At 50.3% G+C, this 26,467-nt stretch overlaps 2 protein-coding genes across 6 annotated transcripts in view; one reads left to right on the forward strand and one right to left on the reverse strand.

The window, feature by feature from the left end:
* ST7L (suppression of tumorigenicity 7 like) overlaps positions 1 to 26,467 on the forward strand; it is a 116,211-nt gene that overhangs the window by 68,017 nt on the left and 21,727 nt on the right. Inside the window, exon 15 of one of the 5 annotated variants that reach the window (XM_035017753.1) lies at positions 21,927 to 22,320. The exons of the other annotated variants lie outside the window; for them this stretch is intronic. Within the exon in view, the coding sequence (XP_034873644.1) occupies positions 21,927 to 22,031 (105 nt within the window). The 3' untranslated portion in view covers positions 22,032 to 22,320. Of the gene's footprint in view, positions 1 to 21,926; positions 22,321 to 26,467 lie in introns of those variants that run through there. 5 annotated transcript variants of the gene reach the window in all.
* Positions 10,745 to 22,767, reverse strand: WNT2B (Wnt family member 2B). The gene is made up of 5 exons (XM_035017758.1): positions 22,349 to 22,767; positions 16,315 to 16,535; positions 15,000 to 15,277; positions 14,283 to 14,547; positions 10,745 to 11,279 (listed from the first exon to the last, which is right to left on the reverse strand). The coding sequence occupies exons 1-5, from the start codon at positions 22,534 to 22,536 to the stop codon at positions 11,050 to 11,052; spliced, it is 1,182 nt and encodes a 393-aa protein (XP_034873649.1). The 5' UTR covers positions 22,537 to 22,767; the 3' UTR covers positions 10,745 to 11,049.

Raw genomic sequence — 26,467 nt, forward strand, 5'->3', positions numbered from 1 at the left:
TGATCCCTTTGGATTTAGCCCTTATTGAGAGCCTGGGGATTCTAATTCAACTAAGCCCTAGCTGCGTAGACTTTTCTTATTAATTTGCTCTTGGTGTATTTTAACTATTGTTCAGACCGCCGTAAACAACAACAGCAACAACAGCTGTGCTAAAGAACATGCAGTTCAGAGGCCTGGAGACCCTGAAAAGATTTCTTCTTTCGGTATTAGCTGATTGACTGGAAGGACTCCAATAGGGCTTGTCTTAGTTTGTTTTCAAAGTGTAGTTTTTAAAGAGCCTCCGCATTTAAAACTATGTGAACTCTTGTTCTATAGCATGCCACAGTATGGTAATGATTATTCTGTAATGTACTCCACGTTTTCACCATTCGTATTCATTATATTAAGATGTTACTACCGATGGATCTGTTCCTTCCTTCCTTCAGTGAGCAGGTATGTGTTGGGCCCCTCTATGGAGTATGAGATACAGTGTGTGTCCACAGGTAACTCGTAGTCTAGCAGCAGGGGGTTTGAGACAGGCAAGGGATGTGTTAGTATAAGACAGAAGCTGCTGCCACAGCAGTAGATTAGCTCACCCTTGCATGTTTATTCATTTGACTGGAAGTGACTGAGGAGTTATTTTCACGTGCCTCACATAAGATGTAGTGACCTAAAAAGTCATTTTAGACTCAGGACTTTCCCTTTTAGAAGACTGTTCAGTTAGGAGCTCTTTCAGTCACACAAGGAAGGTAGAAAGAGGAGCCTCTATTCTCTTTCAAACATGAGGCATGTAGGACTTTCATCTTAACACTTAACTGAGCAAGTACATGTTTTTATAAACAGTGGTATTCCTTATGTTTATCTGAATAGTTTAAACTTCATCGAAAAGTGAAGCATTCCACAATTCAGAATTTAAATAAGAAATATCTTGCCTCAGATTCACATAGTAGCTGCCATAAGACAAAAGCCTCTCATGCTCCTACATTTTCATTGTCCTTGTTTGTGTCCTCTCATTTCTAATAATGACAGATTGATAAAAGGTAAGGGCCATTCTGGTTTGGAAAATGAAACAGCACCATGTCATTGTCAAGCAGAATGGGGTAGCAAGAGTTAGGACTGAAATTACTTGGGTCTGTGGTCATGTGAGAGAGACGCGAAGGAGCCACTCAGAATTTCCCAGAGCCTACTGTTAATGTCAAAGCTGCATCCTACAGTCACTGACTCTGAAAACCGGCACAAGTGTTAATTTTTAAAAAATAATAAAAAGACATTGGGGTAGGCACTGAAATAAGGTTCCTTTTCCTTCTCTCCCAAGCTGAATTTTGCTGATCAATTCTGCATCCTGGACAATTCTACCTTTTTATAGGGGGGACCACCAAGAGTTTCTAAGGAACTACAAAATATTTCCAATCTTTATTGGCTCAATCAAGTTTATGTGCTAACTGGATCATTGGGGATATGACCTTGGAATACATATTTCAAAATAGGCACAGGACCTGTCCTTGGGGAGCTTATACTAATTGGGCATGTCATCAATAAATATGGTAAAATGATGGAAGTTTATGGTCCAAGACCGTACTAGGGGCTCAAAGAGTATACTGATTTAACTCGGTGTGGCAGCAGAAGAAAGGAAGTGGGGCAGTTTGAACAATGACTTGGAAGCAGAAGACTGCAGATGAGGCTTTGGAATTTACTGGTGATTGTTAGTTCTCTAGCAATCCATCCAAGCTTGCAATATCTGCTGGTATAAATAGAAATTATCATTCTTTGGGTAGGTTAACAGAATATGTATCTCCAGATAATGAGTTAGATGCATGATAGCATCTTCCAGCTCAGAAGTTTGATTTGTAACATGCTGGTAAGGAGGCACATTCATATTTCTGGGTTGTAAGGAGCCCGCTCTCATCCATTCACCTGTGTTCCTGTTTAGACTAGACCATGTCTGCCAATATTAGGTCTCTAGAGAAAGAGTTAAGTCAAAAGTCAATTCCAGACCCCCTGAGCTCCTGGCTACCACCTACTCCCATAGGACTTGGACAAAGATAATGAACACAGTTACTTAACTTTTTTTTTTAACTTTTACCTTTCAGGTGGCATTGAGAGTAATCATCTCTCTTGGCCTCAAGCTCCATATTAAATTATTTTTTTAATTGCTTTTGAGCAGTAACTTTTCTTTGGTCGCTTAACCAGTCATACAAGTTGAGACTTCTGTCTCGATGTCCATTTTATACTAGCTGCCCTGGGAGAACAGATGAAAAATAATAAGTCAGTTAGATATTTTATGAGTATTGAGATCCCTTCCATTCAGAAATGTAAATAAAATAACCAGCATGAGCAATCAGCTTATGTCAGATTCCGTGGGTTTATGTTACATAGGGAAATTATAGTGCAACCTGAAACATGCCTCTTAATGAATTCATAGTGGTGTCACAGTTGAATGTAAACCCTTGAGCTTTTCTATTGCAAAAGGTTTCAGAAATCACCTTTTATAAACTGCCTAAGGAAGGAGGAAAAAACTAAGATGATACCAACAAATGCTGTCACTGTGTAAGTGGCTGCCTCCCAGCACCAAATTGTGCCAGCTAAGTAAAGTGAACACTTAGGATACTGCTCACCTTTTAGCTTATTCAGTGGGGTGTGTGTGTGTGTGTGTGTGTGTGTATTCTAATATAGTTGACCCTTGAATGACATAGGGGTTACGGGCACTGACCTCCTGTACAGTCAAAAATCCACTTATGACTTTTGACTCCCCATAAACTTAATGTTGACCGGAACCCTCATCAACATAAACAGTTAACACACATATTGTATGTTGTATTGTTACATACTGTATTCTTATAATTAAGAAAATGTTATTAGGAAGGTCATCAGGAAGAGAAACAAATACATTTCCAGTACTGCACTGTGTTTATAAAACAAATCTGCATAGAAGTGGACCTGTGCACTTCAAACCTGTGTTGTGCAAGGGTCAACTTACTCTGTTTCTGAAAAAAGCACAAGAGAGTGCTGTGGAAGAATGGGTTGTCCTTGTGATTTTTGTCCTCAAAAATTAAGAAAGCTCAGTAAGGAAGTAGGACAGGAGCCTGGTAAATAGCTCTGTTTTTACCTTCACGATGCAAGAAGCCAGTGACCTAACTGGAAGTTAGGAAATCGGAATTTGTCTCTTGTTTTTGGCAGCCACTCTTATCTAGCAGCTTGTAGTGCACAAGACCTGTCTTCTCCCTTATCAGTGAACTGGTTTGGCGGTCCCTAAAGCTCTTTCATCACTCTCTTCCCATTCACTGTGGCCTCACATATGATGAATCTGCTCGCCACAGAAGTCCCGTATGTCAAACGGGACATCGAGGCCTGTCAAATTCTAAGGTGGGGAGTGAGGGAAAGAACCACATATTTTTTTTTTTTTAAAGTAGATTATCAGCTTTTCTTTTTTTTTTTTTTTTTAAGATTTTATTTATTTATTTGAGAGAGAGAATGAGAGAGAGAGCAGGAGAGGGGGGAGGGTCAGAGGGAGAAGCAGACTCCCTGCCAAGCAGGGAGCCCGATGTGGGACTCGATCCTGGGACTCCAGGATCATGACCTGAGCTGAAGGCAGTTGCTTAACCAACTGAGCCACCCAGGCGCCCCAAGAACCACATATTTTTAATTTTAAATTATTCCTTTTTTACATTGTAATTTCTTAAGAGTTTGGCTGAATTTATGTCAGCGTCTGGGCCTGTAAAGCCTCCATTAGTGCATCACAATTGTGGACAGAATATTTCACATCTCTTATTTAGTCTAGAACCTCAAATGCTAGTGAGTTGTCATTAACACTTAGCATTTGTTATGTACAGTGTAGCTCTCTTTTCGTCCCTATACATGTAACAAACGGACTCATCCCCTTGCTTTCCCATCGGTGCCCCGGCGTTGATGGACATAGATCAAGATGCTGCGCGGCCCTGCAGAGGCTCTACACCATGTGACAGTCGAGGCGCATGCAGCTAGCTCACATTAGTTCAGCTCTTATCTCGGCATTCTCATTTCTCGGTCGTCCCCAGTGTATATAATATGTACCGGCTTGAAATTCCTTATATATTGCTTGCACATTCTTCTACATTTCAGCGCATACCAGTTCCTTCGCTGTAGAACCGCTTCTCTGACTCCCCTCCACCAGTCCATCCCTTATCTTTTAAAACTCCAACTCAGAAGTCACCCCTGTAGAAAGGCTGCCGCATCACCTCCGCCAGATTGCTCTATTCGGAGACTTCTGTTTCTCAGTTCATTCCTCGAACTGTTTTTCCTTTGTGATTGTTGCTGTGTAGCTTGTCACCCAATAGGCATAATGATCCGAGGAATGATGATTTTCCTTTATGCCTTGTCTTTGTCTATTACATACAAACATTTTGAAGGCCACGGCCTTCTCAATTTCCCCAGAGTTCTAGTCCGCCTTCCACACCTTTTCCCTTTACATCATAGCTGACTGCCTGGAGGAACAGGCCACGTGTTCAGGGCTTGGCCTCCACCTCAGCATGAGTGTGGCAGCCTGCTGAATAGGCCCCGACAAATGGGAAGGATTTAACCCTTCAGCTTGGCAGTCTCCGCATTCTACTCAGACGCCTTCAAGGAGTAGATGTGGGATCAGAAATAGGTCTGGAGACGGGAGCAGGGAAATTTTTAATGAAGGCTTTGTCCTTCCTTTTCACACAAGACCCATGAAGCTGCTGTCGTCAGCAGCTCACCCGACACTCTCCTGCTCTGCCTCTTTTCCAGGAGTCAGGGTTAGTTTCAGAAAAAGCCTCTTGCTAGAAGCCATGACCTCGTACTTTTATCCCCTCCATCTGGTGTGCGGCCTCATGGGGCTGTGCTGCTATGCAGGAGGTGAGCAGTGGAATTCTTTAGATGATGACTTCTGAGCCCACATGCGGAGGCAGTGGGGGTGGGGAGCAGGGAGAGCCGTGAGAGCCAAGATCGATGGACCAAAAAGTAAGGTTTGCTCTGGGACAGATCCTACTATAGGTAGACTGTTTTCATGAGGTGTCCTTCCCCTAGCTCAAGTGGGGGCCTAGGTCTATGATGGATGAACATTGTGTTCCTGCAGTTTTCCCTTCTGCCTTCACAGTTGGGGTGCAGGAGTGGGATAGGTAGGGTATGTGCAGGCTTATGCTGTTTCTGAAGGAATGCATTCCAGGGTTGAACAGGGAAGGGTTCCCCTTGCACACATCCTCTCTTGGAGCTGCTTTGTCTCACTGTCTTGGACCTAAACAGAAGTCCAGATTTTGAATGAGAGTGGGAGGAGGGGGGTGGAGAGCAGCAAAAGTTTTTGATCAAGTAAAAATCTGTTGTCTGCCTCATCTCATAGGGGTTTCTCTGCAGGGTGGATTCTCCTTGCCTTGGTGTAGATAAATTACTTGTCTCAGCTAGAGGTCCCAGGACTTTTACCAGGCCTTGAGTAGGCATTTGGCCTCGGATAGGACAGGTTTTTAGCACTCTCATTCCCTCTTCTCACTTTCCTAGCCCAGGAGTTGACAGCGTTTAAAAAAAGAAAGAGTGAAACCTCAAAGGAGATTCTAGTACATACTTTAGAAGCCCAAAGCCTTAACAGTTTCTGCTCACGGCTTCTCAGGACTACTTGTACTCTTTGCGCTTAGCATCACTTTAAAAGAACCAGATAAAATTAAAACAAATGGTTAAAGTGTTAATCTGAAGAAGAAAAAAAGGAATAGAAAGTGCTAGGAGCCAGAGTATATTAAATGCAGACTACTTAGTGTAGTGATCATTTTGTGGCAGTGGAAACAGTGGCCAAAATGACAGGGGATTCGTTGATGTGGTGAAGGAAGGTATAGGCTGTTCCTGTTGTAAATTCTGCTCACCTATACTTTCCTTGAATATTTTGTATCCATTTCTGTTCTGAAGGGGCTGGGACTCTGGCCCTTCCAGCCTGAGGTAGTCTCAGTCTTTGAGGAGAACACACAGGGTGTGAAGTGAGAAACCCCGGACTTGAGTTCTGTCTGCGCCACTCCATATCACATGACCTCAGACAGATGCCTGAGCCTTTCTGAACAGCACCTGTGCAGTGAGAATGTCTTCCTCCTCACAGGGTCGGTGTGAAAATTAGGTATATGTTAAAGCATTTTGTCCTTGAAAATGCTTCTCATGAACATCACAGTTATTCTCTGGGAACCCCACCCAGACAGTTGTCATTAGGACAGCTGTGGATTACCTGGTCTTCCCTTTTTCTTCACTCAGTTTAGCCTTTCTGTTTGGTCAGGCCTGCGTACAGGGGCTGGTGGTGGTGAAGTAAAGTCACCAGATTTCAGCTCCTTTTGGTCAAAGAAAGAGAACATCTACGTCTAGCTGCTCCACCTATAGCTTCATAGGCAAGAACGGAAGTGAGCACACAGTAGTTCAAAGTTAAGGGATCAGGGGCAGAATGCTTCCCTTGCTTTCTCAACTCCAGGATGACTAAAATGTCTTCAATAAATGAGGAAGAGCCCCAAAGATGCTCAGGGATAACTTAAGCCATGAATGGAAAGTGGAAAAATGTACTTAAAAACTCTCCCCCTCTTCTATCTCTTTGACCTTCGGGGTCAGGGACAGGCATATTATTGACACTCCACTGGTTATTGCCTGAAACCTGCCAGTCACCCAAAGAGATTAACAGCTTCTAGGAAAGCTCAGTTCAGTGCAGCAGCTGTGACATATTTACCCTAGAAAAGTCACTGCTTGCTCCTCTCCAGGACCTCTCTCTTATGGACATTATCTCTGAAACCCAAAGCTATCCTGTTTTCTAACCGAATAAAAGTTAAAAACAACAGGTCTTGGGCTGCAGGCTTGGTAATTCTACTTCGTGCAGTCCTAGGAGGCTGCCCCATCATCCTTAGCACACAGGGCACAGATTGGACTATCCCCAGCGTGAACGAGCCATGGGAAGTCCCACAGTCTTAGCCATTCTGCTTGGGTGGCAATTGTCTCCTGTTGATCTCTCCTCTCCATGCCTTTTCTGCATCCTTTCCCTGCCACTTCCCAGGGGAATACCAGTCCCCAAACCGCACAGCTGCTCGCGTATTGATAATGGAACTTTTTAACATTCCTTGGTGATGGCTGAATCCCTGAAGTTGGTATGACTTTTGAAGGATTTGATTGAAATCCAGTTGCTTGTTTTATTGTCGGGGAGAGGGAGGCGGACTAGAACTCTGCTGAAGCTTGGGAGAAGCTATGTGTATGTCTACAGAAGCACAGCTCATGTGTGTGCATTTCCTCCCCGTTGTGCGCAGGCTCACAGGAGGAGCAAAGAGTGGAAAGGAAGCATCTCTTTCTTGTTTTCCAACATTGCTTCAAAGGTGCCCAACCCCCGTAGTAGCAGTCAGTTCCCAAGTGGAGGGTGGGGGCAGAGGCCTCCACCAAGGCCATCAATAACCAGGTGTGAGCTACAGGTCTCCGTGTAATGTGAAGCTCTCCCGTATTTCATTTCTGCACCCAGGGGGCGGCTCTGCAGGATTGCTTACGGAGAGCTCTGTGTCTGGCACCTCTCTCCACAAGGCCCAGGCGCCCAGGGTCCCACGGACCTGCCCAGGAATGCATCACATTATTCTCTGGTGCTGTAATTTGGCTGCAGGAGCTAGGCTGACGGCCTCCCAGGGATGAGAAACATACTCTCCCTGGCGGCCTCCCTTGGGCTTCTGCCCTATGACCACCGAGGGCGTTTAAAAATCTCAGAAAGGGTGAGGAAAAAAGAAAAATCCTAATTATCTCTCTTATATTAAGCCATGTAGAAACCAACGTCCTGAGTGGGTCCGAGAATTTGGCAAAAGACTTAGTGGTTGGTGTTCTTGCTAAAGGAGGTGAGAAAAAGAAGAAATTACTCTCTGCAATAGGGAGGAAGAGAAACGAGGTTGTAAGTGGTCACGAGTCAGACCTACAAGACTTTTTGCAAACAGACGTTCAGGGCCAGGCAGTGTTTAATTTTTTTAAATAATCCGAAGTCCCTGATTTCATTTTTCCAGCATCATTCTAAGAAAGCGTATGGGTTAGCGCTATTATTCAAGGCTAGCAATCACAGAAGTTGGCTCTTACGTGCAGGACTAGGTTCAGGCTGGCGTTCTTACTTGTACATGAGGGAAACTGGCCACAGGCTCTGCAGCCAAGGTATTTCAGCCACGTGCCTTCTCTAAAAGAGGCTAAGACCTTTAAAGGATAGAGATCATGTCTTTGAAGCTAACTTTGTATCCAAATGGCACTTTCTGCAAGGCATTCTACTAAATATTGAAAGTTAGAAGAGATGAGGACCGACACGAAGGAGTGTCAGAGAGGAGAGGGGCGAAGGGACTGCTGCCAGAGGGACAGACCTCTACTGATCAGAGGATGGGTGGGAGGGGGTGGTTAGAGGCAGTGAGTGGGTGGCAGCAGAACTAAATGGAGCCCTGACTGCATCAAATGCAGTTCTCCTTTTGCTGCTTGTTCCACATAAATTTGTTTGTTTATTGCGGAATGGATGCCTGTTGTCCAAAGCCAATTGGAATGCAGAGGCAAGCTAAGAAATAAGAGGAAAAAGTAATTGTTTGGCCATCATTCCTTCTTGGGACCACATAGCCTCAATAGTGGGGCTCATGTGGACCTCTTTTCTCTCACTGTCCACCCCACTGTTCATACATGTCACTCTCTGGCCAGCTTGTTCTTAACCACTTACAGCAACGAACTACAGTTTGGAGCCCAGGAGAAGCACAGAGCAGTATGAGATGCCAGAAGAGGCTCAGTTCCTTCCACGGGGTAAGAACTGAAAAGGAATAGGTGACAGAGCACAGGCAGAGTGAACTTGGGTTGAAGTCCCAGGAAGGCCTAGCTATCCTTTATGCGGGAACCTGGGCGTTCTTGTGAGTAGGGGCGGACTGGGACCCGAGGCTCTACTCAAAGACAGTACCCTTATGTCAATTCCTGCAGTTCTAGTCTTGAGTCAGACTGACTATGACCCCCTTACCTTTCCACTACTCCAAGGCTTTCTTCCTCCTAATCCCAGCTCAAGATGTCAGAAGTTCTTCTCTTCCCCTCCCATTTCCCCCTCCCTAATCCCACCATTGGCTCATCAGTTATCCACTCTGCAAGGAAGACATTCCCCTGGCCTGACTCACTCAGTCCCATTTCTCCACAGGAATCCCCTCACCGCAGACCACAAGGGCCCTGACTAGCTCATGTTTTGTGTTAATGGATGTGAAACCGGAGCAAACCCCTCACCAAAAGAAAAACCACCCTAAACTCTCCCACACAGGTCTCAGCAGGTTACACAAATATTAGTCCTATCATCCAAATAAATCTGCCCCCATGGCCCAGAGCTCTGGCTCCCCCATCCTTCTGCTGCCTGTGCAGAGTGAAGCTGCGCCACAAACACGTGAGGACCCCAAGGGTTGTTGGAGAGGAACTTGGAAAGGAGGGGGGGTGCCTATACTCAGAATTCCTTGTGTAGGCCCCTTAATCTACAGCCTGCTGTCAATACTGTACAGTTCTAAATGGAAGGTTCTAAGAGACATCATGATGGGCTAGGCCAGTTAGGGACTTTGGTAAGAGCGTCCGATGACTGGAATGGGGGTCATAATTAAAACTCAATATCTGAGATAGGTTTGTAACCTCGCTTTACAGAGGAGACGATAAAGGCTCAGAGAATGTGGGTATCTTGCTCAAAATATCAAAAACAGTAAATGGCACAGCTGTGATTTCAACCCAGGTCTGTCATGACTGCGAATTTCTATGCCACTTTGGTCTTTTACAGTATCACCAGGCAAGAGATAGCCATTGTCTGAGTCACATAAAAACAGGACAGGACGGTTTTGGGGACTCCATGTCCTAGCCTCTAGCTTACTCAGTCTACCATCCCTGGAGACTCCTCTACTGCAAGCTTAATTAGGCAGCGGGAAGTAGCATAGAAGGATCTCCCCTATTTAAGCCAAAGATGGAGTGAACAGTAATAATCACCAGGACTTGGAGAGTCACTAAAAAAAAAATTTGTTGAATAAATGGGGTAAGGCTGCTTTCTGAGCTGTTTACCATTTTGGCCCCAAGCCCCAGCTCTCCTTCCCTCTGTAGCCACTGGCTTCCATTCCCAGCTTTGAAGACCAGGATCCTCTCCTAAAAATTGCCCAAGCCAGAGATCCCTGCCTAGTATACCTGCCTAGTATACACTGATGCCTCATGTGGGGCCCTTGAGATCAGACCTGCTACCCTCTCCCACCCCCCATGAGTCCCATACCTTTTACTGAGTATTTCCCAAACCTGGCTGACCTCTAGAATAATGCATAGGAACTTAAAAAAAAAAAAAAATCAAATCCCAAGGCCTAGGCAGGCTTACTAAATGATCTGTTAGGCATAAGAATCACTACATGCCACTCGGTTTGAATAGGCAGCAGGTGAATAAGAGGCGAGTGACCAACATGCTGTCTGATATAGGTTGAAAAGAGGCGGGAGATTGGACGAGAATGTATGTTTGTGTAGTCATATAATTTTTTTCCCCTACAAAATACAGCAGTTTATAAACCTATGAGCATGTGAATGGAACCTTGTCCACTATGGCTAACTCTTATCTAGCAATCCCAGACTCTTGATAATGGAAGAAGGTTGTAGCCTAAGAGTTTCTTTTGGGGTACCAGGCAGTCTGCTCAAACTGACCCAGGGAAGAGATGTGGTTTCATCTCTGTCCCATCTCCCCTCAGTCAGGTAGGAACACAAAGAAGCTCTCCCCAGGTACCCTTCCTCTTGCACACACAAGAAGTGTCAGGAAGCCGGTGCAAAGGAAAGGAAAGATGAGCCTTGACCATGTGCTTTAGTGCAACTTCTATCACTCTGAAGACCCCTCCCTCTTCCACTCTCCCTTCTAACCTCCCAAGGTGGCAGTCAGGGAGCCATTCAATTTCTTAGATCCCCTGTCAACTCCTTCCCAGGGCTAAGGAACCAGTCAGGACACGAGAGTCCTTCTGGATTACTCTCCAAGTCCTTAAATAGAAACTGTAGCAGCCCAGAGTTGAGGGTAGAGGAAGGTGTGCATGCAAAGATCTTGTGCTTTTGAGTCAGGAGGTTTGAAGTAGAGGGATGAGTGAGGTATTTCTATGTTCAGGTCTGGTCCAGCCACTCTGCCTTCTTGGGGGCCTTGCAAGTGTGGACGTCCACAGTGTTTCTGCACTCCTTGCATCGCACAGCACAGCACCAGTGGAATTTGCACTCACACTGGGTGACACGGGTGACTCGAGTTGTGTCATACCCTCGGCCACAGCACATGATTTCGCAACCATCCGTCCCTTTAGATGTCTTGCTGCAGACACGGCCCGCAGTGCCAAGGGAACCTGGGTTGGGGAAGAGAGAGAGTGAGAACCAAGCTACCTCTTCCTTCAGCTGCTCTGGGTTCCCTTACCCACATCCTCACGAGGAAACCATAAAGAATCCCTTTTCCTGAAAATATGCCCAACTAGCCAAAATGACCGTCTCCTTGCTTCCCTCTGCACCAGGCTGGCTGGCTTCCCACCATCAAGGCTCCCCAAAGACCATTGACTTCACCTGCAACAACCCCCCCCCAACCCCGCCAATACACAGCTCCATATCTCTTTCAAGACCTGGCCTTAAAATGCTCCCAACTGTTAAAGCTGGGTAAGGGCTCTCCGTGTTTGAAGTTATCCATAGTAAAAAGTTAAAAAAACAAAAAAACAACTTAGCCTATAATTTATCTTTTCCAAGAAGTCTTGCCACAACTCTGATCCAGCTACCATTTGTTAGGATTTTGGTCCTTAGTTGATATTTTATTAAGTTGTACCATACAGGGAAGTAGTATAGTATGGCCATTAAAAGCACAGGCCTTATTGTCAGATTGTCCAAGTTTAAATTCCAGCTCCGCCACATCCTAGCTATGTGATTTCGCAAGGTAGTTAATCTCTCTGGACTTCAGTCTTCTCCTATGAAAATAGGCATAATAATAGCATCTAACTCAGTGGATTGTTACACTATGTCTATAATCTCTGTTCAACTGAGGAGGCAAACTGATTAGCATGACTGCCCAGAAGCATATCCCTATGGAATTCCTACAGAATATCCCTTGCCCCTTACAGTAGGAACTCTTGAAGGGTAAGGATGATGTTATCCCCCTGCACAGAGAATGCTCAGGACTTCATTCTGACCAATTTTAGCAAAAGAGATCCTGACAACGGATCATAAAATCATAGAATTTTGGATGGGATGGACCCTAGAAAGTACCTACCCTAGTCTTTCCCCACGGATGGGACATTAACTGACCTGGGGGCTGAAGGAGGGGAACAGACTGACTGATACTCTCACAGCAGGCTGCACATTCTACTGCCATATGCAAAGAAAATGCTAGAACTTAGGACTTCTATATTTGTTTTTTATCTCATAAACTTAAAATCTCTACTTTGTGTGTTTTATAATGTACATATTAATACAGTGGAATATATCTATCTGTTATAAGTAAATATCCACATTTTGGAGGTACATACTCCCAAGAATTTTTTAACGATAGGAATATACAACCCAAAATGTTAGGAGGCCACTCCTCCAGCCTGTGACCTAACTAGTCCTACTCTCTCCTTCTCCTAACTCCAAGGACTGGGGCTTAAGTCCTTCTCTTGTGCACCCAAAGCCTCTTCTATAGACTGGAGCTGAGCTGTCCAGTGTAATAGCCACTAGCCACATGTGATCATCTAGATTTAAATTAACTAAAATTAAATACAATTTAAAACTTAGTTTCTCAGTCACACTAGCTACATTTCAGATACTCAGTAATCCCATGTGGTTAAGTGGCTACCGTATTGGATAGCACAGATGTAGAACATCTCTATCATCACAGGAAGTTCCAACTGGACAGGACTGCTTTGGAGGGAATTTCTGGCTCCTTACTCCCTTGTAGGATGACTTATACCCTTTGAATTCCAGGCCCCACTTTGGGTTTTATGAGACTTAATTTTATGCCTCCGAGGAAAACCAACGCATACAGGACCCATCTACCTTCTAACTCCAAAGATCCTACCCCAAAGGTGCATTTTAGGTATGGCAGCCTAGGCTTACACCTTGGATGTTATGGAGTTATTTCAAGACATTCAGAGAGTAGACCTCTGAATTGCATCATGTAGAAAGAAAACATACCTAGTGGCAGGACATCACTGGGAGAATTGGAAGGGCTCTTTCCACCCTTTTTCTCCTAGCACCATCCAAAGGACACAAACTACTTTCTGTGTTACTTGGGTGAAGCCCCACCCTCTTTCTGTGCCCAGTTTTGCTCTGAGCCACTCGACTCTCCAGGAATGACCGTGATGGGTGAAAACAAACAGAACTGAAGACAGCTGAGGTCTCTGGCTCTATCTCACCCAAGGCCTGAGTGCCAAGTCTACAGAGAAGAGCCTGGGAGCGCATGACAGACCAGGGGAAGAGCTGTTCTTTTGCACAGCAGGTTGTTCCTAGTCTAACCTATCTGAACCTGAAATATGAGCCAAGATGGTGACTTCTACTCTGTGGGGGCAATAGCATATCAAGCTCCAGGATCCCCAAGAATTCCACCATAAATATCTGGAACAGATTGAAAAACAATTTGCTGCTTTCTGCTAGTGGTTAGCCCTGCTGGGATCTCCTCTTTCCTTGCTTTCCCAGTTCCATTTTTGAATCTTCAATGGCAGCACACTGGATACTGGATTCAAGGCCACTCATGGTCTGATCCAAACCCATCTATCTACTTCTAGTCCCCCCATCCCAAACCTTCACTCAGTCAGATTAATCTGAGTTCTCGGTTCCGAGAACGAACGTGTACTTTCCCACCTGGCACTCTGCTTCTCTGCCTGTTCTTCTCTCTAGGCTGTCCAGGTAATCCCTACACTTCAAGAAAGAGCTTAAGTTCCACATTTTCAAATAAGCTTTTCTGGATTTCTCCAGTCATCTGTCTTTTGCAGTTGCATTTGTCTCCCTGTTACATCTCATTTCTTTAGCTAGGCTGTGAAGAGCCAGAGACTTAGGACTCCATCACATGCTTCTTCTGTTCAACCCACCCATTGCTTGCTATGGAAAATGGGTGACTCATTTAAACATTCCCTGCATAGTAGCTACTGTACCCCAGATGCTGGGGATAGAAAGGTGTGACAGATGACCTCTCCCCTGCTTGGGCAGCCCTGGGACTGGTGGACTGAGGCATTCACCACCAATCTCATTATCAGGTGTTCGTGTTGGGAGGAGACCGACTCCTCCTACAGTACCGCTTCCCTAACTCCTGAGGCCGACCACACTGTGATTAACCAGGGCTGCCTGCACCAAGAGCTGGGGGCTCCGTGTCCCTACCTGCTTTCCTTACTCACCTGCAGCCTTGTCCAAGACACAGTAGTCTGGGGAGTTGTCAAAGTAGACAAGGTCAGTCCGGGTGGCACGGCGATAGCCTTGGCGGGCTGCTGTGAAGTTGGCGCCATCCTGGGTTGCTGTCACCTGCACGGCGCCATCATAGCGCCGCCGCAGGTAATCACCTGTGCGGCGGAAGTCTGAGAGTGCACGCCAGCAGGTGCGCAGAGTACAGGAGCCGCTCACGCCATGGCACTTACACTCGAGCTTCAGAAACCGCCGCACGGCCTGGGTGGTGGGGAAGCAGGTGAGGGAGAGGCAGCCAGTCAGGGCACTTTTTAGTCCTCCCCGGGGGCTAAAAGCAGGAGTGCTCCGACATCTGCCAGACCTGGCCTAGGCTGGACAGAAGGGCCATCGGCTGTTCTCTCCCCCTATCAGATCCCACCCATTCTTCCTGACCAAAGTCAAGAATCTCTTCTTCCATGAATCCTTCCTGGAACTTCTTCCCCTCTTTTCTCTACCTTTCCCTTCTTTCCACCTATGTGAAGACACATATGCACCTGTTGAAAATAGGCATTCCCAAGCTCCCTTGCATTTACTGCTCCAATGCCATGGGGGTTGGGGTCTTTGGAAGTGATCCAGAAGCCTTTAGTGCTTCCACCTTTGCGTTCAGTCCATGATCACACACCCCGGTCACCCCCAGCAGACATGAACGTACGTGCATAGACATGAGTACTGACCGTGCGACCACAGCGGTTGTTATGTAAGTTCATGAGGGCCCGGGCATCCTTAAGCCTCTTTTCCTTGGCATCCACAAAGGCCTTGGCAAAGCGAACACCATAGTGGATGTTGTCACTGCAGCCACCCCAGTCAAAATCCCCGCGTTGGTCATGGTGTCGGCCACGGGTGTAGGGGTCACAGCTGCACACACTCAGTTCACCCTGGCTGCAGGCGCGGGTGATAGCATGGACCACCCCCGCTGACGAGATGGCATATACAAATGCTGCCTCCCGGCTGCCTGCAGAGAGAAAGGGAGAAGTAGGGTTCAGCAGAGAGGCCCACATCTGTCCCCTTGTTCAGCCCACGCAACCCCCAACTCTGCAACCTCCTCTCTTCTTGTCTTTCCCAGAGCAACTCCTATACCCCCTTTATTCAAGGCACTCTTCCCTTCCAAGAGCATTCCCCAGAGTATCTGACCTCTTCGCCTCGGCCCTCACCACTCTCTATCCACTTCTTTGTACATCTGACTTCTTGGGCTGACCTGTACTCTTGCCTTCTTCCAAACTCCCTGGGTCCATCCATTGAAAAGTTTCACAGTGAGTCATCCTCTCCCACAGAGGGGATGGCTCAGCTAAGCCTGCCTCGGTCCACATTCCAGGCCTTTTCAGGCCTACTCTGCTGGACAGTTCCCTTACAGTAGAGACCCCAGCCCAGGGGGCAGCCTGTTTGGGGAGACCTGCTACTTTCCCCAGCCTGCTTCCTTCCCATCCTGCTCTTGGCGATTGATAACTCATCACCCCTGTCCCCCAGACACCGCCAGATTCCCATCTCATTCCCTTTCTCCTAGTTTATTGTCTAGCTCGGCTTAGCTTTTTTGCTGAGCTGGGGCCAAGCCGCCAACTCTCCAAATATTTACATATCACCTTTCTGTTTATCCCTTGCCGCCATTACTGGAGTGTTGGGAGGGTTGGGGTGAGGGTTGGGGTGAGGGTAGTGATGGTGACAGTAAGAACAGAGCAGCCATTCCCAGTCCTCAGCCCTACACCCAGGCTGGGCTTGGGGACGGGGGGGGAAAGGGAAAAAGGGAGAGGAGGTGCCAGGGAACGCTGTACCTTTGTGCCATCATCCCAGAACACTGGAATTTAGAGGGGTCCCTGCCTACATCTCTCAGTAACTGAGGGTCGGTTCCCAGCCATCTCCTGGGCTCTGCCCTCAACCGTCTCTCTGATGATGAGGCAGCGTGGAGGAGAGGGGAGGAGGATCATGCCTATCCCCCACCCCCCACCCCGGGCACAGAAGGGGAAGCAGGTGGGGCAGGGTGGAAGAGGCCCCTACTTCGGAGCATGACGCGGCCAAAGACAGTGTGGTCCCGGTCCAGCGTGGTGCAGTTCCAGCGGTGGTGGCGGAACTGGTGCTGACACTCCCGGATCCATTCTCGGGCGCCCTCGCCCACTGAGCGCATGATGTCTGGGTACCGCTGGCACAGCTGCCGCTGCCGGCTCACCAGGCCAGGGATATTGTCACAGATCACTCGCGCCCCCAGGGCCCCGATGTACCTGCAAGGTGGAGATGGCCCTGTCAGAGCAGCCTGGTCCTTTTCCTGCCTCGGGAGGGGGATCAGGAGGGGAGAGGTTTGGCATTCACAGCTTGAAGAGGTTCCTTCCCCTCCTCCAACCCACATTCCCGGAGGCCAACGGGTGCAGCTTTCCCCACAAGCTCTGGAGGAATGGTTACGCAGTTGCAGAGAGTCATTGAGTGGTCTCTCACCATCATCCGCTCCCCAGCCAGAGGCCAAAGTGACACACACTTGCAGAACACGGGCCAGGCATGTGTCACATACGTAGACGCCATGGGCATGTCACACAAACCCATTGCCTGTTTATTTAATAAACATTAAGAGCCTCAGAGAAAAATAAACTAACAAAACAAGAGTCTGAGACAACACTCTTACACCCACATGTGAGAGGCACGTCCTACATGGCTGGTCCATGAAGACATGGTTTGGGGGAGAAGGATGGAGACAGGGAGGGGCCAGTGGGAAGAGACATCGTGGGCAACTGGGAGGAATGCTTACAGCTCTAGTCAGATCCGTGTAACTAAAACTCCTCACCCCCAATCCTGAGGTCTGGGGAGGAACACTCCCCCCCACAGATTTCCTCCCTGTACCCTTATTTCTAGGTCCCATGGCCTTTCTTAACTAATGAGTCTTTGAAAATCATCCTCCCCAACCTATAAGGGATGATGTCCTGGGTGAACCTGCCTGGGCAGAGGGCTGTTAGCAGTGGGAAGCCAAAGCCAAGATAAAGCAACAGAGATGACCCTCCCCATATTCCAGTCCCCAGTCCACCTAATTCAAGCAACTGGAAGGAGGTCAGTTGGGGTGGGCTACTAAAAGTTAGCTGGGTTGCTAGAGTCACTCCCAAATTTCTCAAGGCAATATTTTCTCTTCACTCAAACACTCTTAGCCCTGGACTCCACTGCAAGCCTTGGGAAGAATGTTTCAGAGAAGACAGGACTGCATCATGACCTTTTCTCCCCACAAGGCCACCAAATGCTATCTGACCCATTCATCCACTTCTCACTCCCTTGCTGTCTCTCCCAACATCTAGCACCTTCCTTGGCTTGCTGGGGATTCTCTGTTCTCCTAACACATCAAAGGGATACCTTTGTCCCCTTCTCTGAACAGGTGGGGGTCAAGGAGGGCAGTTGCTGCTACAGGCTGAAAAGATTTGGTTTGGTCTGTGAATGAGCGAGCCTGTGGTTTGGGAAAGATCCCAAAAATGAGCCTAGAAGTGGGTGAGGAGAACAGAAGGCAGCCAGTGGGGTGAGGGGAAAAGCTGGACTGCCCTGGGCTCTATGTCCCCCTCCTCTCCCCCCCCGCCCACATTTGCGAACCCGGCCCTCACCCACAAACTAGGTCACCGCTGGTGACACCAACTCAAACAAACACAAGGAGGGCTGATGCTTGCCTCTTCTGGAGCTGAGCAGGGCTGATGGGGCCCATCTGTCCCTGGGGAACAGGGAGAGGGCTGGCCCACCACTGACAAATCCCATGGAATCAGCGTCCCCAGCAGCACTGTCCATCAGGGCAATAGCTTCCAGGAACAAACAAAATAAACACCCCGGGCTGGGCCAGGCCGGAAAAGGCCGCCTGACGCACAGCCTGGAGTTACACCCACTGCCGCGGTGCTTTGTTTGGAGAATCAAGACCGTTGGAATTGGAGCTCGTCCCTGTCTCACCACCGTTCTGCTTCCCCAGTTCAACCCAAGTACTGCTCTAAGCAATGGGTGTTTGTTTTTTTTACTGGGGCTTGGAAAGAGGGGGGTTGGATGGGAATGGGAGACCAGTAATCCAGCCCTCATGAGACAGTCTGGAGTGGGGCAGGCCAAACTCTGGCAAAAAGTCCTTCCTGTGGTCTGACTTAAATCCATTCTGCTGCAGCCCACATTGGTCCTTCTTGTTACATCCTCACTGAGCGTGGGAACATCTGTTCAGTATCTAAGACAGGAAGATAATTACGTTTCTCCACAACCACCCATACCCTCTAAGTAGCTGCACTAAGTACCCCACTAAGATTCTGCAGAGCAGGGCGCTCGCCTGCAGGCCAGTGGTCAGGCCCTTGTAGTTGGTGTGGGGGCCTCCAATAAAACTGAGCCTGAGCCCCCTCTCAATTCAACACATGCCTGCAGAATGCCTACCGTGTGCCAAGCATGGAGCTCAGCTGTTAGGGCACAAAGATGTTTAAGGCACCCCCCAGCTCATTGGCTGGTAAGAGGGGGTGAAATGCCCCGACTCCAGCTCTGTTTTCCCTTTCAGAAGTTTTCACTTTCTTCCCGGCTTCCTGCCCCAGAATGCTCCCTACACCTGCTTTTGACCAATTCACATCCCTTCCTTTGACAGAGTGACTCATACCCTACTCTAGTCCCTTGCTTCTCAAAGTGTGGCCCCGATAAAGAACAACAGTATCAGCGTCATCTGGGGATCTGTTAGAAATGCAGAGCCTTGGGCCCCACCCCCAGCCTACTGAATCAGAATCTGCATTTTTACCAACATCCCCAGGTGATTCAGACACCCTGTTCCACGAAGGTAGGGATTTTTGTCTGTTTTGTTCACTTTGCTATCCCCAGAACCTAGAACTGTGTCTGGCACATAGTAGATACTTAATAACTGTTTGTTGAATAAACACCTAACTGCTCTGATTTACCGCCAACTCTCTTTTCCCCCTAGCCGGCCATAAACTTCATTTCAATTACAGCCTCACTCCTGTTGACATTGCCAGCCTATTTGCAGATGTTTTATATTTGTGTCTTTTTAATGAGGCCAGGGATCCTCTTTTCATTTCCCCTCTTACAGTCCCTAGTGTACACAATTCAGCCCAGCCCACACAGGGCTTTGAATGCAGGGATAAAACTATTACCCTCCCTGGATCTCTCTATACCTATATGGTGCTTTACAGTTGATAAAACGTTTTCCTTAACAAAAATCATATGAGACAGACAGAGATCTCCATTTTACAGATGAAGAAACGGAGGGTCAGGGAGTGTGATAACACCCAGCTCTGTCCATCAGGGCTAGTCAGAGGAGAACCAGGTGAACCAAGGACATCTGATTCCAAAGTCCAAGTTCATTTTTATCCCAAGAGCAAGAGAGACAATACAGTGCTTAACCAGGAATAGAGCAATCTAGCTCCAAAACTGGTGTGCACTTGGGCAAAGTCTCTTACCACTCCCCTTCTAGCCCTCATTGTCTTCATGTGTGAAATGGGGATAATAATAGTATCTACCTCCCTGGATTACTCTGGGGATTGAAGAAGATGATGCTCATAAGGTACTTAGCTCTAGTGTCCAGAGCTTAGTAAAGGCTCATGAAATGGCAATCGTCGTTGGTAACAATAATGCTAGTATTATGATACCACTCTGTTCCTCTCCCTTCGTGAATCCACGAACACTGTCCTGCTCTTGGGATTCCCTACATCCAGCTCCCTGCAGAATGCAAAATAGAACAGGGAAGCACATGCGAGGAGCCCCCTATTTCTTGTTCTGTTTATCACAGAATAAGAAGAGACCATCTGTTTCCTCCTCCAGTGAGAGGTGGGGAGAGGGAAGGAGTGACTGGAGAGTAAGGGAAGGGCCGTGGGGAAGATCAGACTGTTAGCTGGCGATAGTGATGACCTTCTGCTCCGGATTGGAACATGGACACACACAGAGTCAACAGGCATCTCTTCCAGGGTTTGGACAGAATATCAATCTTGCTGGGGTTTTTTCCTAAAGGAAAGAGAGATAATCACCTTGGGGGCCTGACCTGCCTTTAGAAAGCAGCTTTCCACTTTATCTCAGAAGTGATGACCACTGAGGCAGTCATCTGGGGCCTACAGCTGTGACAGGTGTGACTCAAGGAGATTGAAATGACCTCTGCACTCACTCCCCGTCCTGGATCCGTTGCTGCCTTCCTCGCTTTCACTGGGACTGCTGAATCCCTCTGTATCACTGGCTTGCGCCCTCTCTAGCTCTTCTACCCAGAGTTTTTCCAAAACATTTAATGTGAACCACGTGGGGTGAGAGTAGAAGAGAGAAAGGAAAGGAGAGGGAGTAGCCAAGTAGCATTTGGGGATCGGGAAGCACGCTAGTTGGATCTTTAGGAAGCACTACCAGGATGCTGAAATTAGCAAAGTGTCGCTTCCTCACCTAAACACCAAGTGGTCCCCAAACTACCTCCCAAACTGATAAGAAGCAATCAAGAGTCCCTAAAGGCAAACTGCCATCTGGGATGGATAAAGATGGGCAGTGGTCACTTCATCCTCTCTCCATCGGGCCACTGAACACACAAATCCCCAGCCAAACTGAGCCCCTGATGGTAAAGGGTGGCTCTGTTGAAAGGCTTTTCTCCTTGTCGTCCCCTCTTCTCTTTCCCTTCCTAAAAGAATGTTTCAAGCCAGATGTAAGATACGGGCCTCCCTTCTCCCCCATCCAGAACCCCCTCCCTTGCCTTCCCCAACACTGCAGAGATTAAAAAGATCCAAAAGAGAGATTTTCCTGAAACAGGAAAATGGGGGGTGGGGGGTGGGGATGGAGAGCAACGCATCTTGAAATGATAGGAATCTGCAGCCCAAGCTTGCTGGCCCCTCAGCCAGCCCACCCCTCACCCTTCTAGCCAAGATTCCAAGTCTAGAGGAGAAAAGCCACAGGGTGCAAGGGGAGGAGAGACCCCTCTTTGTGGTGGGGAGGGTGGGGGGGGGGGGCAGCGTAAGGAAAGGAAGGGGGCACTGCATGGGTAGGGAGGGGCAAGAGCCCAGTCTGAGGCCAGTTTGATTGGGGGGGGGGGGGGGAAGAGGAAAGATAAGAAGACTGTCCTTTCTCCCTCCCACCCCCCCCCCCCCCCCCCCCCCCCCCCCCCCCCGCACAGAAGGTGGGGGAGGAGGGAGAGCAGCTCTTTCTCCTGAGAGAAAAAGATGAATGCCATCCAGGGCTGGGGGGGTGGGGGGGGCCGCAGGAGGATTCGGAAAAGAACAGACATCCAGTGGGTGTTTTAATGCCTTTTGCCTCATCTGCCCTCTTGTGAAGTGTCTGGAGTCTCAGGCCTGCAAGAAATCCGAGGGGAGCGTCTCTTAATACTGTGGGACTCCAGAAGCCTCTAGTTCTTGGAGGGGAGAGAGATGGAAGAGATAGGGTGGTCATCTAGGGGAAGAAAAAGGAAGAAGAGAGGGATATCAAGGTTCGAAGTAACCTCCTCAAAGCTGCCACTGAAGACAAACGCCAAAATTATGCAAACCCAAGTGTTTTGTTTGTTTTAATTGTGGGAGTTAATGGAGTATTTTTGCATTGATTCCATTTCTGAGCCTTGCGCTGCGTGCTGCAGCCTCCCCGAAGTCTTACTGCGTTCCCGGGTGGGGTGGACGAGCGAGAGGCCCGTGCGCCCTTGCTTAGCTGCGCTTTTCTCCACTTCTCAGGGGGGCGACCGTAGGCGATCAGAGGGTCCTTTGGACGGCCACTCAAGGCCCCCCGGATGGGCGACTGGTTCCTTGAATCCACCCTGCGAGAAACCTGGAAAGTAGCTTTTGCTCCTAAGAGGACTGAGCTGAACTGGAGCGGGCCCAGCACACGAGAGTCTGGGAAGCCTCGACCACCGGGCGTCTTTGCTCCGAATGCCCAGGGCCCACCTCGCTGGGCGAGCTGCACACCTATCCACCCACCTCCCCCCACACACTCCGCGACTTCGGTGACAGTCCTGCTCGAATCGTCTCTAATTCCGTCGAAGCGAAAGCCTGGTCTGAGCAGCCCGTGCCAGGAGCTGCGTATTGCCTCTGGGCGCCTCCGGCCGGACTCTGTCTGCCCAGCGCCTCACCCTCCCCACCCCGAGAGCCGCGCTCACCACCAGGATGTGTCTACGCGGGCCGGCAGCGTCAGCAGCAGCAGCAGCAGCGGGCAGGCAAGACCGAGGCGGGCCGAAGCCCGAGAGCCGTCGGGGGCCGCGGGTCCTGGCGCGAGCGCGGGGACAGGGGCGCGGGTGCGCCGAGGGGGGAGCTGCGCGGCTTCCTCCGCACTACCCGGCTTCAGCATAGCTCCCCGATGACTCCCGCCGCGCGGCCCGGAGGGGCGTGGACGGGGCACCGGCTCGGGGTACTCAGGCTGCTCCCACCTCACCCCCCTGGGGAGCCATAGGGCTCGCCGCTGGCCGGGGACCCAGGGGCACCTGGAGTCCAGGAGCCGGGTCGCAGGGTCCCGGAGAGGGGCGCAAGGAACGGGGTCCGGAAGCCGACGGGGGCGCGCCAAGCTCGGGGTCCGGGACGCGCTGCCCCGGCGCTGGGCGCGGTGTCAGGGGGTCGGCGGCGCGGAGTGGGGCTGCGGGCAGAGTGTGCGGACAGCCCCTCGGCCGCGGGCTCTCATTGGACGGCGCGGGGCGGGGCCGAAGTCGGGGACACGCGCGGCCCTCTGGGCGGCTCCGCCCGCGTCAGCCCCGGGCGCTCCGCAGCGCCCGAGGTGTGGCGGCCGCCTCCGCCCCTCGGCGCTCCGCGCACCACCGCGCCGCGCCCCCACCTGCTCCCGCGGGACGCGACAGGGCGCGGGGGCGCCCTTCGGAGCCCGCAGCGCCCAGTCCCGGCCGACGCCGCGCCACCGGGTCCTAGCGTCCTTCATGCGGCAACCCCAACTTCCGTGGGTGATGGCCTGGAGCGCAGAATGGGGGGGGGGGGGCTGCAGGCACCTCCCCTGTCCTCTAACCTCCAGTGACACTGGAGCTGAGCCACGGAGGATGCACTCATTTCCTCGGTCCTTTCTCGGTTCTTGCGCTTCTGTGAAATGGGTAGAACCTCTGCCACCGGGAGTTGCGGGAGGATCTTAACTCCCTTTCAGCGCTGCCAAACTGGGGCGCCTTAGCCGGCTTCAGGTAGGGGCTTCTCTCTTCTAGGACTTGCTGCTCCTCGTTCCTCCCACCCGCCTGCCCGGCCCCGATGCTTCCCTCTGGCCTGGGGACCGGGAGTCGAAGGCGGAAGCGGAGGGGGCACACCTGCGGACCGGACAGGGACTCCCCGCCCTTTACCGCCCGGCCTCAGCAGGACTAAGTCTCTCCCGGCTCCCCCGGTGCCTCGGTCCCCCACCCCCTCGGGCGGGGCTGCAAGTATGAAAGAATCAGAAACAGCTGGGCGGCTTTCCCGAACCAGAGGCCAGGGTGGGGGTCCTGCTGAGAGAGTGGAAGCCCCGGAGCCATTTCTCCCCTTCGCCTTTCCATCCTTCCTCCTCCCCACCGCCCCCTCACCCCCTCCGCCACCCAGCCCCTGCACACCGCACCCGGGCGTGGTAAATCAGGACGAGGTGGGGAGGTGCTGACTGCTGAAAGTGACACCCCTCTTCTCTCCCCGCACTCACCAGGGAGGCACGTAGAACCTCTGGGGTCAGAGTGGCCCTCACTGAGATGCAAAAAGTTTTTTAAAACCCTGGCCTTACAACTTGGAGAGTTTGCCCGGGGAATGGCCCTGACCTCTTCTCCAGCCTCAGTTTCTCCTGCCTAGCCCCTCATTCCCAGGTGTCTTTCGTGCCTCTCCCCGTGATTTATCTAAACTATAAAGCCTTGGTGTAAACAATGCGCTGGAAACTGCCCACCCTCCTCAACACCAAACTCCCTGTCAGTTCTTGGTTGGGGGCAGGCGGTGGTTCGAAGGGGGATGTTAGAGACGCCAGAGTGTGAGTGGACAGGGTGCAGCTGGCTTCAGAGACGCTGCAGACATCCAGGGGCAGATGTGGGGGAGAAGGGCTCAGAAGGACCTTTAACCCGCCCCCCTCCCACTCCTTTAACCTCACTTTCTGTGGCAGGGGCCAGATTGTATTCATTAATTAAACAAATACTTATTTACTGCCTACCACGTTCCAGACTGTGCTAGGCACCAAGGACACATCAGTGAACAAAGCAAAACAAAATAATTTCTACCCTCATGGAGTTTACCTTCTATTGAGGGAAGATGGACAATACACAGTAAACATCCTAAGTAACATATAGTATGTCAGAAAGGATAAGTACAGTGGGGAAAATAGAGTTGTAACTAGGATGATCAAGATAGGCTCATTAAGGCGACATTCAGGCCAGGGAATAAGTCAGGCAGATTCTTGGTGAAGAGCATCCCCAGCGAAGGGAACAACCAACACAGAGACCCCACGGTGGGTGTGGGCTGATCTGCAAAAGCTAGCCAGTAGCCAGCCAGCTGGAGCCAAGGAGCTGGGGAGGAGAGGAATTCAGTGAGGTAGCCAGGGTGGTCCACATCCTGCAGTGTGGGGGATAGGGGTGGGAAGTAGGGGCTGGACTGGAGTTGCATAGGAGTGAGAGAGGGTTGAATACAAAGACCAAGCAGGGCCAGCATGCAGCCACACACATCCCTCCCTGCCAACCAGCTGACCCTTCCCTCCCCTTCTTTCCTTTCTCTCAGTCTGGGAGGCTCCAGTTGGCCCTCGTGTCAGACTCTGCTGAGCGTCCCTGAGAGGGGCAGGTGAGAGAGGAGTGGGCCCAGGCTTATTCCTGGCCGGGACCCTTTCCTTGAACCACTGTTTCACCTCCCCCCAGCCCAGCCCCACCCTGATGCTGGGCAGCGGTCTACAAGGTCTGCAAGCTCTGGCAGCCTCTCCCAGACTCCCCTGTGTGTTTAGGCCTGGGTGGGACTCTGGCCCTGGGTTTATTTCTACATATGGGCCCGAGGTTGTGGGATGGGCTGGAGATGATCACATCCGCCCTAACCGTGTGTGGACTCACCCACATGGGCCCCAAACTCACTTCTGAGGCCCCTTCTTTGGCTTCAGCTGTCCTCACAGTCAAGTGGGACCGTGTCTTGGCACAACAGAGATGCTCAACTATTAAAGCATGTTGCTGAGTGAAGGGGGCCCCCAGAAACATCAGCAGCTCCAGGAGCAAGGGCAGTGGGTGAGGGGACAAGATTCTCCCCAGTGCTTATAGGCTACCTCTGCTCTAGAGTGGACAACCCGAGATGGGGCTCTGCTCCTTCCTCTTCTTCTTCCCCTCCCCTCTGGGCCCCCAGTTCCCCAGGAGGAACCCCAGGCTGCAGGAGCCAGCTGACTGCAAGAACTGCACTCAACCACTTAACTAGAGAACAAATACGGAGCCAGAGAAGAGGTTTTCTGGGATCTGCCACTTTGGACTTCAAATCTCAAAATAAACTTCCAGTCTCAAGGTCCTAGACGCTACTGGAGAGCTCAGCTCCTCACGCGAGGGCTTGTTGTGGGGCTTCCAGCCAGAGGGTCAAGGCCAGAGACTAGGCCTGAACTGCCCCTCCCTCCCTCCCACCCCCTACCCCCACTGCACCCTAATGGTGGGGCGGCGGGGGGGGGGGGGGCGGTCACTGATTTGGGAGTCAAGTTCTGGTCTGGAGGGCCCTGCATGGAGTCAGGTTGGCACTTACTGAGCACCTGCTGTATGCCCCGCACTGGCCAGAGCATCCTAAATGACACAGAAGGAGAGAAAGGGCCTTACTCCCCAGGTGTTTTCAGGCAAATACAATCAAGTCCCCTGAGTGGCAACATACTAGACTCCGCTGTTCAGGGCTGTATACCGCAGATTGAGTGCGCAGGGTCAGCAGAGACGTGAGGAAGAATTTCAGCCCCTCAGCCCCTCACCCCAGAGGCCACTAGATTCCCTGGGGCCTCCAGCAGGGCACCTTCGCCCCAGCCAGCAGAGCCAAGTCTCCCTTCTTCCTCAAGGTGGCACCATAGCCTCCCGCCTTCTCAAAAGTGGCTGCCCAAAGAAGGGTCCCCCCTCACCCTGGGTATCTAACCTCATACTCTGCTCCCCCATGGGGACTACTTTCACTCTCTTCTCAGCTGTGTGGGGCTGAATGATTTTGAGTTTTTACTGGCTCTTAGATGGGAGTGGAGATGAGCTAAGGGGAGCTCGGGTGGTGTGGGTAAACAGCTCTTACTCTACCCGGGTTGAGCCCCTGAGGAGGCCACCCGCCCCCTTCCCTGGGCCTCTTTGGTGATGACCTTCTCTCTT

The sequence above is a fragment of the Mirounga leonina genome, unplaced genomic scaffold, assembly GCF_011800145.1.
Source record: "Mirounga leonina isolate KUSES-001 unplaced genomic scaffold, KU_Mleo_1.0 Mir_173, whole genome shotgun sequence".
In the NCBI taxonomy this organism is placed as follows: Eukaryota; Metazoa; Chordata; class Mammalia; order Carnivora; family Phocidae; genus Mirounga; species Mirounga leonina.

Bases quoted from the DNA above. Each gene is read 5' to 3' on its own strand.
- WNT2B (XM_035017758.1), bottom strand. From the start codon at position 22,536: ATGCTGAAGCCGGGTAGTGCGGAGGAAGCCGCGCAGCTCCCCCCTCGG. The intron at 16,536-22,348 runs GTGAGCGCGGCT...TCCACCTTGCAG, and splicing joins CGCGTAGACACATCCTGGTG to GTACATCGGGGCCCTGGGGG. The intron at 11,280-14,282 runs GTGAGTAAGGAA...TCCCCAACCCAG, and splicing joins TGTCTTGGACAAGGCTGCAG to GTTCCCTTGGCACTGCGGGC.